The 14,031-nt window shown below is 37.9% G+C and overlaps 1 protein-coding gene across 1 annotated transcript in view; it reads right to left on the bottom strand.

The window, feature by feature from the left end:
• Positions 1–14,031, bottom strand: part of LOC118643106 (eukaryotic translation initiation factor 1A, Y-chromosomal-like) — a 44,797-nt gene that overhangs the window by 15,086 nt on the left and 15,680 nt on the right. The window contains exon 4 of the mRNA XM_036280998.1: positions 12,722–12,772. Coding sequence (XP_036136891.1) covers positions 12,722–12,772 — 51 coding nt within the window. The remainder of the gene's footprint in view (positions 1–12,721; positions 12,773–14,031) is intronic.

Below are 14,031 nucleotides of genomic sequence, written 5' to 3'. Positions count from 1 at the left end.
CAGAGGCTAAAATAGCACAGCCACTCACCTGAACTTCAGCCGAGGGAGGGCAGACTGAACTGGAACTGTGTCGGGACACTCGGGATTTGGAGGGCACTCAGAGCTTTTGCTGAGTGCAGCCACGCAGGACAGTGGCCATATTACTCCTTCCCAGGGCTCTGGGGAGGCAGCAGCCCCTCCCTCGGAGATCCAACAACCCCCCTGTGGGCCACTGAAGTGCTAATTGAAGCTCATTAACACCAGCATATGCCCCACCCTTCTGAAATCCCCTTATGCTAAGCACCTGAGCGAGTTTTTCAATCAAATGACTAACCCAAACCTCATCAAGTAACCTAGACTGTTAGCCTCTTGGCAAAAAGCTAGATGATAACAGTAACCGTTCCTGGGCTAGCAACTTTCACGAGGAAAGGAACGTAAGACTTCAGAGTGGTGTTTAACGTGGGTCCTCTCACACTTATCTAAACCCAGGAGAAGTAGCCACAAACAGTAAAACACCAACACCCACAGGGAAAACTTGACAGGCTCCATTGCCCACTGTGATAGCCAAATGGTGAAACAAAGAAACAGAAGCCCAATGAAAGAGCAAGAGACCTCAACCAAAGATGAGATCACTGTGGAGCAATTAAGCATGTTAACAGAGCAAGAATTCAGAGCCATGATCTTGAGGAAGCCCAATAGACTAAGTAAGAAATAGGAGATGCTGAAAATTAAGCCAACTGCAAATTAAAACCATCACGGAAGAGATAAAAAATGACATATCAGAAATAAAACACACATTGAGCGTTTAAAAGCAGAGTAGAGGAAGCTGAAGACTGGATCAGTAAAATTAGACGACAGGTTAGAAGAAAAATCAACCAATCAGAAAACAAAAGGAAAAAAATGATTAAAAAAATGAAGACCCTTAAGAGAACTTTGAGACAACAGGAAACGTAAAAATATTCGCATCATAGGAGTGCGCGTAGAAGAAAATGAGCAAGGGATACAGAATATATTCAAAGAAATAGTGACAGAAATTTCCTTAATTAGGTGAAGGGAAGAAGGCATTCAAGTTCAAGAAGCACAGAGAGTCCCAAGTAAGAAGACCCAAACAGGCCCTTACCAAGGACCCATAGTAATTAAAATGTTAAAAATTAAAGACAAAGAGATAATCCAAAAAGAAGCAAGAGATAAGCAACAGGTTACCTACAAAGGGAACCCCCATAAGGCTCTCAGCTGACTTCTCACAAGAAACACTACAGGCCAGAAGGAATGGCATGAAGTATCAAGGTCATGAAAAACAAGAATCTGAATCCAAGACTTCTCTACGAAGCCAGGCCATCATTCACAAGAGAAGGTCAAATAAAGAACTTCTCAGACAAAAAAAAAGTCTTAGGGAATACATTAGCACCACACCAGCACTGCAAGAAATGTAAAAAGGACTGCTGTAATTAGCAATAGAAATGGGAAGAAAAATAGAACTACACTAAACAAAAATGGCAATAAATAAGTACTTATCAATAATCACCTCAAATGTAAATGGTTAAATGCTCCCATAAAAAGACACAGAGTAGGTGATTGGATAAGAAAGCATGACTCATCTGTATGTTGTTTACAAGAGACCAACCTCACAACAAAAGACTCACATAGGTTGAAAGTGAAGGGATGGAAAAAAATTTTCCAAGCAAATGGAAAGCAAAAAAAAGCTGAGGTGGCAATACTCATATCTGATCAAATAGACTTCAAAATGAAGGCCATAACTAGAGACAAAGAAGGCCACATAATATTGAAAGGATCTATCCAATAGGAAGATATAACCTTGATAAACATATATGCACCCAATATAGAAGCAAAATATATTAAAAATCTTCTGGAGGACTTCCAAGGAGAAATCGACAGAATACAATCATAGCAGGGGACTTGAACACCCCGTTGACAGCACTGGATAGATCCTCTAGACAAAAAATTAGCAAGGAAACAGAGACTCTAAATGAAGCACTAGACCAAATGGATTTAATAGATATCTACAGAGAATTACACCCCAAAACTACAGAATACACATTCTTCTCAAGTGCACATGAGAAATTCTCAGACAGACCACATGATAGGACACAAACTAAATCTCTACAAGTTCAAGAAAATTGAAATCATATCAAGCATCTTCTCAGATCACAATGGCATGAAACTAGAAATCAATTGCAACAAGAACATGCATAGACATTTCGACACATGGAGGCTAAATAGAATGTTATTAAACAATGAATGGGTTATCGAGGAGATCAAAGAAGAAATTAAAAACTTCCTGGAAACCAATGGAAATGAACACACAACACAAAATCTATGGGATGCAGCAAAAGCAGTTCCGAGAGGAAAGTACATAGCACTAGACGCCTACCTCAAGAAACAAGAAAAATTTCTAATTGACTGTCTAACCTCACAACTTAAAGAATTAGAAGGCAAACAAAAAGAAAACCTCAGAGCAAGAAGAAGAAAGGAAATAGTAAAGATCAGAGCAGAAATAAATGACCTAGAGAACAAAAATAATAATAATTCAAAGGATCAATGAAACAGCTAGTTTTTCGAAAAGATAAACAAGATCAATGGACCCTTTTCTAGACTCACCAAGAAACAAAGAGAGAGAACCCAAATACAAAAATCAGAAATGAAAGAGGAGGGGGATTTCCAGTCAAGATGGCAGCGTAGGTAAACACGGTATTGTGTCCTCCCACAACAACATCAAAGTTACAACTAAACTACAGAAAAACCATCATTCAAAACCGCCTGAAATCAAGCTGAATGGAAGTCATACAACTACGGAATTTAAAAAAGCAGCTACATCCAGACTGGTAGGAGGGGTGGTGGTGCGAGAGGTGACGACGCGGCAGCGAAACGGGCTGGTCCCACACCCAAGTGTGCCGGATAAAAATCAGGAGGCTCCCACGGCTGGGAAGGTCCTTCCTGAGGACTGAGGGGTCCCCGTCCCACACCAGGTGCCCCGCTCAGGGTTCCAATGCCAGGAAGAGAAGTCCCCATAACTTCTGGCTGGAAAAACCAGCGGAAACTGAGGCTCAGGGAGCCTGAAGCGGCTGGAGCCCAGGCAGCTCCCTAAAGGGCCCGCGCACAGACTTATTGGACTCTCTACCTCTAAGCTTGGAGGGGAGGCAGCTCGAGGGGCGCCAGAGACATACAAGGAAGAACTGAGCTGTTTGGCACTGGAGCGAGGGCTGGAGAGGGGACTTTTTCCTGGACAAACGTGCTGTAAGAGGCCTTTGTTCCTTTGGTGAGCCCTTCCCAGGACCGGCAGACAGAAGCCATATCTGGGACTCCAGCAACCTGGCTCACACTGGTAGCCACGCCCTGCTGACTCCTGGAGGCCCCGCCACGCTGACTCCCTGAGGCCCCTCCCTGCCCCACAGAACTTTCAAGCCCACCCAAGCTGTTGCCACTTGCTTAACCATAGGATTGGCCTGTCTTGGATCCTGCTTCAGGTTTTCCTAAATATTTCAAACAAGCAGCATCTGGTTTCAGCGAGCCCCATACCTCTCGTTAAGTAATACACTGAAACAAACATAGGGAGGCAGCCAAAATGAGGAGACAAAGAAACAGGTCCCAAATGAAAGAACAGAACAAAACCCCAAGAAAATAACTAAGAAAAATAGAGATAAGCAACCTAACAGATACTGAGTTCAAAATACTGCTTATAAGGATGCTCAATGAACTTAGTGAGAACCTCAGTGAACTTAAGGAAGGCCTCAAGAGCATAAAAAAGGACCAGTTAGAAATCATGGATACACAGTTAGAATTGAAGGAGGCATTAACTAAAATAAAGAATAATTTACACAGCTTCAATAATAGAGTATGTAAATCCAAGGGGCAAATCGATTTGGAATATAAGGAAGCAAAAAATGCCCAATCAGAACAGCAAAAAGAAAAAAGAATCCAAAAAAATGAGGATAGTGTAAGGAGCCTCTGGGACAACTTCAAGCATGCCAACATTAGCATCTTGGGGGTGCCCGAAGGAGAAGAGAGAGAACAAGAAATTGAAAACCTGTTTGAAAAAATAATGGCAGAAAACTTTCCTAACTTGGTGAAGTAAACAGACATACAAGTCCAGGAAGCACAGAGAGTCCCAAACAAGATGAACCCCAAGAGACCCACACCAAGACACATCATCATCAAAATGCAAAAAGTTCAAGACAAAGAGAGAATCTTAAAAGCAGCAAGAGAAAGGCAGCTAGTTACCTACAAGGAAGTTCCCATTAGGCTGTCAGCTGATTTCTCAAAAGAAACTTTGCAGGCCAGAAGGGAGTGGCAAGAAATATTCAGAGTGATGAAAACCAAGAACCTACAACCAAAATTACTCTTTCCGGCAAAGCTGTCATTTAGAATCGATGGATATATAAAAACTTTCCCAGACAAGAAAAAGTTAAAGGAGTTCCTCACCACCAAACTGTTATTATATGAAATGATGAAGGGTCTTTTTGAAGAAAAAGATAAAATGTATGAACAAACAAAATGGCAATGAATACATATCTACCAACAATGGAATCTACAAACAAAATGAACAGGAAGAACAGAAACATTCTCATAAATACAGAGAAAATTTTGTTGGTTGCCAGTTGGGAAGGGGGTTGGGGGAATGGGTGAAAAAGGTGAAAGGATTAAGAAGCACAAATTCATTGCTAGATTGACAAACTTCAAAGGGAAAGGGGTTGGGGGGGCGGGTGGGAAGAAATAAACCAAAGAACTTATATGCATAACCAATGGACACAGACAATAGTATGGGAAAAGGTGGGAGGGGTGCGGGAGTGGGGAGGAGAGGGTCAATGGGGGGAAAATGTGGAACATCTGTAATACATTTTACATTCAACTATAAAGATTTGGAAAAAAAAAAAAAAAAAGAAATGAAAGAGGAGAAGTAACAACCAACACCACAGAAATACAAAAGATCGTTAACAGCTACTATGAACAACTATATGGCAACAAATTCGACAATGTAAATGAAATGGACAAATTTCTAGAAACACACAGTCCCCCAAAACGGGACCGGGAAGAGTTAGAAAACTTGAACAGAACAATAACAACTAAGGAAATTGAAGAGTTAATCAAGACTCTCCCAGCAAACAAAAGACCAGGCCCAGATGGCTTCACAGGGGAGTTTTACTGAACATTCAAAAAAGAACTAACACCCATTCTCCTCAAACTATTTCAAAAAATTCAAGAAGAAGGAAGACTTCCAAACATGTTCTATGAAGCCAGCATAATTCTAATTCCAAAACCAGAAAAAGACACTATGAAGAAAAAAAACTATAGGCCAATATCCCTGATGAACATAGATGCCAAAATCCTGAACAAAATATTAGCAAATCGGATCCAGAAATACATCAAAAAAATTATTCACCATGACCAAGTGGGATTCATTCCAGGGATGCAAGGCTGGTACAATCTTCACAAATCAATAAACGTGATACACCACATAAACAAAATGAAGAATAAAAACCACATGATCATATCAATAGATGCTGAAAAAGCATTCAACAAAATCCAGCATCCATTTCTGATAAAAACGCTCAGCAATGTAGGAATAGAGGGATCCTATCTAGACATAATAAAGGCCATATATGAAAGAGCTACAGCCAACATAATACTCAGTGGACAGAAACTAAAAACATTCCCATTAACAACAGGAACAAGACAGGGATGGCCACTTTCGCCACTCTTATTTCACGTTGTACTGGAAGTCTTAGCCACAGCAATCAGACACGAAGAAAAAATAAAAGGGATCCAAATTGGAAAGGAGGAAGTGAAACTGTCATTATTTGCAGATGACATAATATTATTCATAGAAAACCCTAAAGACTCCATCAAAAATCTACTAGACTTAATAAATGAATTTGGCAAAGTGGCAGGATACAAAATTAACGTCAAGAAATCGACGGCATTCTTGTACACCAATGATGAACTCTCAGAAAGAGAAACTGAAAAACAATCCCATTTGCCATCGCGCCAAAAAAATTAAGATACCTAGGAATAAACTTATCCAAAGAAGTAAAGGACCTATTTGCAGAAAACTACAGGTCATTGAAAAAAAAAAATAGAGGAAGATATAAAAAAGTGGAAGCACATACCCTGTTCATGGATTGGAAGAATTAACATCATTAATATGTCCATACTACCCAAAACAATCTATAGATTCAATGCAATGCCCATCAAAATACCAACGACATACTTCACAAACTAGAACAAATACTTCAAAAGTTCATATGGAAACAAAAAAGACCCCGAATAGCCACAGCAATCTTGAAAAAGAAGAACAAAGTAGGTGGGATCACAATACCAGATATCAGGTTATACTACAAAGCGACTGTAACCAAAACAGCCTGGTACTGGCACAAGCACAGGCATAGAGACCAGTGGAACAGAACTGAAAACCCAGAAATGGACGCAAGGCAATATGCTCAATTAATATTTGACAAAGGTGGCAAGAGCATACAGTGGACTAAAGACAGCCTCTTTAATAAATGGTGTAGGGAAAATTGGACAGCTACATGCAAAAAAATGAAACTAGACCATCAACTTACACCATACACAAAAATAAACTCAAAATGGATAAAAGACTTAAATGTGATCTGTGAATCCATAAAAATTCTAGAAGAAAATGTAGGCAACAAAATTTCGGACATATCATACACAGCAGAATTTTCACTGATACTAAGGCAACAGAAACAAAGGAAAAAATGAACACATGGGACTACATCAAACTAAAAAGCTTCTGCACAGCAAATGAAGCAATCATCAAAATGGAAAGGCTACCCACGGTATGGGAGAACATCATTGCCAATGATGTATCAGATAAGGGGTTAATTTCCAATATATATAGAGTGCTCATACAACTCAACAAAAGGACGACAAAGAACCCAATTAAAAAATGGGCAGAGGAGCTGAATAGACACCTCTCCAAACAGGATATACAAATGGCCAAAAGACATATGAAGAAATGCTCAACATCACTAATCATCAGAGAGATGCAAATTAAAACAACAATGAGGTATCATCTCACACCTGTCAGAATGGCCGCCATCAACAAATCATCAAACAACAAGTGTTGGTGAGGGTGTGGATAAAAGGGGACTCTAATACACTGCTGGTGGGAATGCAGACTGGTGCAGCCACTGTGGAAAACAATATGGTGTTACCTCAAAAAATTAAAAATTGAACCTCCATTTTACCCAGTGATTCCACTGCTAGGAATGTACCCTAAAAAGCCTGAATCAGGAAGAATATATGTACCCCCATGTTCATAGCAGCACTATTTACAATAGCTAAGATCTCGAAACAGCCCAAGTGTCCATCAGTAGACGAATGAATAAAAAAGCTGTGGTTACATATACACAATGGAGTACTATGCAGCGGTAAGAAATAAGGATCTCTTATCCTTTGAGATGACATGGAGTGACCTGGAAAGTATTATCCTAAGTGAAAGAAGCCAAGCAGAAAAAGACAAATACCACATGATCTCACTTATATACGGAATATAATGAACATAACAGTCTGAGGAATACAGTAGACCCAGAAACATGGAAGTAGGGCACCTACTGACATCCCTCAGAAGAAGGGGTGGGGGGGAGGGAAGAGATAAACCACAGAACTTTTATGCATGTATGCATGACCAATGGACATGGACAGTTAAGCCCGGTACGGGGCGGGGGTAGGTTGGGGAGGGGGAAGCCAATGGGGTAAAAAAGGTATAATATCTGTAACAAAAAAATAAATAAAAAATTTATTAAAAAAAAACATACTATTAATAGTTATATGCCAACAAATTGAACAATCTAAGAGAAATGGACAAATTTCTAGAAACACACAGTCTCCCAAAACTGAACCAGGAACAGATAGAAAAGTTGAATAGACCAGTAACAAAGAAAATTGAAGATGTAATTAAGAAATTCCCAGCATACAAAAGCACAGGCCCGGATGTGCTAATACCCATTCTTCTCAAACTATTCCAGAAAATCCAAGAAAATGGCAGACTTTCAATCTCATTTTGAGGCCACCAATAATCCAAATTCCAATATCGAATAAAGACAGTAAAAAGAAAAAAATCTACAGGCCAATATCCCTCATAAATACAGATGCCAAAATCCTTAACAAAATATTAGCAAATCGGATCCAGCAATACATCAAAAAAATAATCCACCATGACCAAGTGAAATTCATCCCCAGGATCCAAGGATGGTACAATATTTTCAAATCGATAAGTGTGATATACCACATAATCAAAATGAAAAATAAAAACCATATGATCATACCAATAGATGCTGAAAAGCATTTGACAATATCCAGCACCCATTTCTTTTTTTTTTTAATCCTCACCCAAGGACATTTTTTCATTTTTCATTGAGATAGAGCAGGAGGGAGAGAGAGGGAGAGTGAAAGAGAAAAAGAGAAACATCAGAGTGAAAGGTACACATCGAGTGGCTGCCACCCACATGACCAATCCAGGGCAGGGGACCAACTGCAATCGAGGTATGTGCCCTTAGCAGGAATCAAACCAGGGTCTCTCTGGACCGCAGGCAACGCTCTAACCGCTGAGCCAAATTGGCCATGGCCAGCACTCATTTCTGATAAAAACACTTAGCAATGTGGGAATAGAGGGATCCTACTGCAGCATAATAAAGGCTATACATGAAAAACCTACAATGATCATCATAATGAGCAAAAAGTAAAATCATTTCCCTTAAAAACAGGTACAAACAGGAATGACCATTTTCACCACTCTTATTTAACATATTATTGGAAGACTCAGCCACAGTAATTAGACATGACCAAAAAAATAAAAGGGATCTAAATTGGAAAGGAGAAAGTGAAACTGTCATTATTTGCAGATGACATGATATTGTACAGAGAAAACCCTAAAGTCTCCATCAAATATTTACTAGACTTAATACATGAATCTGTCAAAGTAGCAGGATACAAAATTAACGTCAAGAAATCAAAGGCATTTTTACACACCAATGATGAACTCACAGAAAGAGAAACTAAAAAAAAAATTCCATTTACCATTGCAGCAAGCAAATTAAGATACCTAGGAATAAACTTAAGCAAAGAAATATACAGAAAACTACAGGCCATTAAAAAAAAAAAAAAAAAAACTGAAGAAGATATTAAAAAGTGGAAGCATATACCTTGTTCATGGATATGTTAGAATTAACATCGAAGAATCAACATCATTAAAATACCCATACTACCCAAAGCTACATAGATTCAATGCAATCCCCATAAAAATACTTCACAGAACTAGAACAAGTAATCCAAAAGTTTATATGGAACCAAAAAAGGCCCAGAATAGCCACAACAATCTTGAAAAGAAGAACAAAGTAGGAGGGATCACATTACCAGACATCAGGTTATACTACAAAGCCACTGTAATCCAAACAGCTTGGTAGTGGCACAAGAACATGCAAATAGATCAATGGAACAGAATAAAGAACCCAGAAATGAACCCAAGACAATATGCTCAATTAATATTTCACAAAGGGGAGACGAGCATACAGTGGAGTAAAGACAGTTAAGAAAATTGGACACCTACTTGCAAAAAAATGAAACTAGACAATCAACTTACACCATACACAAAAATAAACTCAAAATGGATAAAAGACTTAAATGTAACTCGTGATTTCATAAAAATCCTAGAAGAAAATGCAGGCAACAAAATTTCAGACATCATACGCAGCAGAATTTTCAATGACATATCATCTAAGGCAACAGAAACAAAAGAAACAATGAACATGTAGGACTACATCAAAGTAAAAAGCTTCTGCATAGGAAAATAAACAACCATCAAAATGAAAAGGGAACCCAATATGGGAGACCATAACTGCCAATGATACATCAGATAAGGAGTTAATTTCCAAAATGTATAGAGTACTCACACAACTCAACAGAAAGACAAAGAACCTAATTAAAAAATGGGCAGAGGACCTAAATAGACACTTCTCCAAACAGGACATACAAATGGCCAAGAGACATATGAAGAAATGCTCAATGTCAATAATCATTGGAGAGATCAAATTAAAACAACACAAAGAGGTATCACCTCACACCTGATGGCCACCAACAAATCATCAAATAACAAGTGCTGGTGAGGGTTTGGAGAAAAGGGAACTCTAGTACAGTGCTGTTGAGAATGCAGACTGGAACAGCCACTATGGTATTACCTCAAAAAATTAAAAATTTTTTGCCATTTGACCCAATAATCCCACTTCTAGGAATATACCCTAAGAAGCTTTAAACACCAATCAGAAAGAATATATGTACCCCTATGTTCATAGCAGCACTATTTACAATAGCTAAGATCTGGAAACAGCCCAAGTGTCCATCAGTAGACGAGTGGGGAAAAAAAGCTGTGGTACAAATACACACAATGGAGTACTATGCAGCTGTAAGAAAGAAAGTTCTCTTATTATTGACATGACATGGAGAGACCTGGAAAATATTATCCTAAGCAAAACAAGTCAAGGAGAGAAAGACAAATATTATATGACCTCACTTACTGCTGGAATATAATGAACTAAACAAATTGATGAAGAAAACAGACCCCGAGACATAGAAGTAGAATATAGTCTAACATTCCTCAGAATTGGGTAGGGGGTGTGGTAAACCACAGAACTTATATGCATGTACGCATAACCAATGGACATAGACAACAAAACTGGGGACAGGGTGGGAGGTGTTCGGGAGGAGGGATTCAACAGGGGGAAAAAGAAAAAATGTGTGTAACAAAAAAAATAATAATAATAATAAAAATATTTTACAACAAGTAATATAAATGTTTAAAGAACGAAAAAGAATGTCTAGCCCGGCCGGTGTGGCTCAAAGGTTAAGAACTGACCCATGTACCAAGAGATTACCAGTTCAATTCCAGGTCAGGGCACATGCTCAAGTTGTGGGCCCAATCCCCAGAAGGGGAGGTAGCCTGTGGATGTTTTCTCTCATTGATGCTTCTATCTCTCTCTCCCTTTCCCTTCCTCTCTCTCTAAGATCAATAAACAAAAAAAATTTTTAAAAGATTTTTAAATCAATAAATTTTTTTTTTTAAGTATAAAACTATTTAAGGGAATGTCTCAGAGAAATTCAAGACATTATTTTGAAAAAACAGAAAGTCTAGATAGAACAAATAACTACCTTCCAATATGTCTTTTAATAATGTATAGAATAATTATAAAAAAGATAAATAAGAAAACAGGAGAGTGAAATATTATAAACCAGCTAGACTTAAAAAGATATCTATAGAAAACTACACCTAATAACCGAATAAAATAGATATACTTTCAAACTCATTACAAAATTAAACATATGGTGATGTATTCCAATAGGTAAAAATCAAATGCATTTGACCAACTATAGTATAGTCTGAAGGCTGGGATCATAGAGGGCAACTATCATGTTTGTTTTTAAGTGCTCTTCTCAAATTTATACCATATACTTTTATAACACTGTTTTGTAACTATTAGTAAGGCACATATCTTTCTATCATACTGTAAAGCTTCTGGAGCATGGAAGGTATGACTTTAATTTGGCTGTACTGCCCTGGCCAGTTTGGTTCAGCAGTTGGAGCATCTACCCGCAGACCAGACAGGCCCAGGTTCGGTTCCTGCTAAGGGCATGTGCATTGGCTGCAGTTGGTTCCTGGCCCTGTTGGGGTCTTGTGGGTGGCAACCACTCAATGTTTCTCTCTCTCTCCCTCCCGCTCTATCTGAAGATAAATGCAAAAATGTTCTCGGCTGAGGATGGATAAATAAATAAATAAATAAATAAATAAATAAATAAATAAATAAATTGGCTGTACTCCCTAGAATAGCAGTTTCCTGGACTTGGGTTTTCAGTCCTTGAAATTAAAAAAAAAAGCCCTGCTTGGTGTTGCTCAGTGGTTAGCATGTTGGCCACACATTAAAGGGTCATGGGTTCAACTCCCAATCAAGGGCACAAAACTAATTACAAATTCAATCCTTGGCCACCATCGCAATGTGTGAAGGAGGTAACCAATCGATGTGTCTCTCTCACACGTTTCTTTTTCTTTCTCTATCCCCTTCCAATGTTACTTCCTTCCTTCCTTTCTTCCCTCCCTCCCTCCCCCAAAAAGGCAATGGGAAAAATATCTTCAGGTGAGGATTTTTATAAATAAATAAGTTAAATTAAAGTTGGTGATAACTAAATTTTTGTTTTCACAAGTAAAAACCACCAGCAAATACTATCACTCTCATTTCAGAAAAGGTAAAGAAAAATATTTTGCTTCGTGAAAGAACTATAAATTACCTATATATTTTCTCATTTCAGCACAAAACAGTAAATAGTTCAGCCTGCACCAATATTACACAGACTGGTATTTGGGACCCATAATCCCTGAAATAACTATCATAATGCCTACAACACAAGTGATCTTTAAGTAAATAAAAACAGAATGATCTTTGGTATTTACCCCAAACCTGTAAGAGATTATTAATTGCATATCATATTTAAAATGAAAACAACCTATAGCAATACTGAACCAACCAGATGTCCCACAAAATATATGAACAATTAATCACTGTGGAAATTATTATGAGTTAGAGAAATAACCACAGTCTTAAACAAAACTTGCCCTTAGTAAATTCTGATGACTAGAGCTGGTCAAATATGTTTACATCGTATCTTTTAAATATAAATGACTTACTAAATACAAAACAAATGTAAATGTAATTGTTACCTGATAGTCTCGAAGACCAACCAATATAATGTCTGAGGTATTTATCCAAACCTATAAAAGAAAATTTACTACACATTATATCTAAAATAAAAACAAATAATAAAGAGTAATGTTAAACTAAAACATGAAAAATCAGGGAAAAACTGCAGTATCCATTATATTATACTTCTGTCTGTGTGTATAAATATATATGGGAAAAAAATCTAGTTATACACAATAGTATATTAGGAAAGACTATAGTATATAGGTGAATTTGTCTCAAATTTTTCTATTTATGATATTAAAATATGTAGCAATTTCATTTAAATTACTTGAAAATTTAAAAATGGTAAAAGAATAACTTGTCAAAGAAACTGTATTTTTTAGAGAATGGGAAAGGGAGAGAGAGATAGAAACATCGATAACATTGATGTGAGAAAGAAACATCAATTGGCTGCCTCCTGCATGCCCCCTACTTGGTGATCTATCCTGCAACCCAGGCATGTACCCTGACAGGGAATCTCAGGACCTCTCAGTCCATGGGACAACGCTCCATCCACTGAGCAACACCAGCCAGACAAAACCATACATTTTTTTTTTTTATCCTCACCCGAGGACATTTTTCCATTTTTTTGTTCAGATAGAGTGGGAGTGGGAGTGGGAGTGAGAGAGAGAGAAAAAAAAAAAGATAGAGAGAGAGAGAGAAACATCGATGTGAAAGGGACACATTGAGTGACTGGCACCCGCACGACCAACCAGGTCCGGGGACAAACTGCAACCAAAGTACGTGCCATTAGCGGGAACCGAACTGGGTCTCTCTGGACCGCAAGCTGACGCTCTAACTGCTGAGCCACACTGGGCAGGGCAAAACCATAGATTTTTAAGCACAAAGCACTCTTATAATATTTAATTGGTTGAAATGTATGCAAATCAGTCATCTACATAGACACCCAGTCACCAATCTACAAAAATTCAAGCCCTAAAACTGAATTAACTTCCATTAATTTGGAAAACAATGGATTAAGAAACCAAATTTTTTTTTAAATCATAAAATCAGAGCTGAAGAGACTTTAAACATGTGGTCAGTAAACCTGCCTGAACTACTGTGATGAAGACCTAACCATATCATCCTGTATATACCAATTTAAAACTACTAATATGCACAGCTGTTTCCCTAAAACCAAATCTAATCAAGGAAAATACACTATATTCAATTAGTAATCTTTTTAGTTTCTTTTAATCAGAAACTAATTCTCCAACTTTTATTGTTTATATCACGGCATGTTTTTTTTAGATTGGATTTGTCTCACTGTTTCCTCAATGTTACATGA

Source organism: Molossus molossus, unplaced genomic scaffold (genome assembly GCF_014108415.1).
Source record: "Molossus molossus isolate mMolMol1 unplaced genomic scaffold, mMolMol1.p scaffold_m16_p_30, whole genome shotgun sequence".
NCBI lineage: Eukaryota > Metazoa > Chordata > Mammalia > Chiroptera > Molossidae > Molossus > Molossus molossus.
The sequence above is the reverse complement of the archived record's forward strand: the minus strand, read 5'-3'. Positions and strand labels throughout refer to the sequence as shown.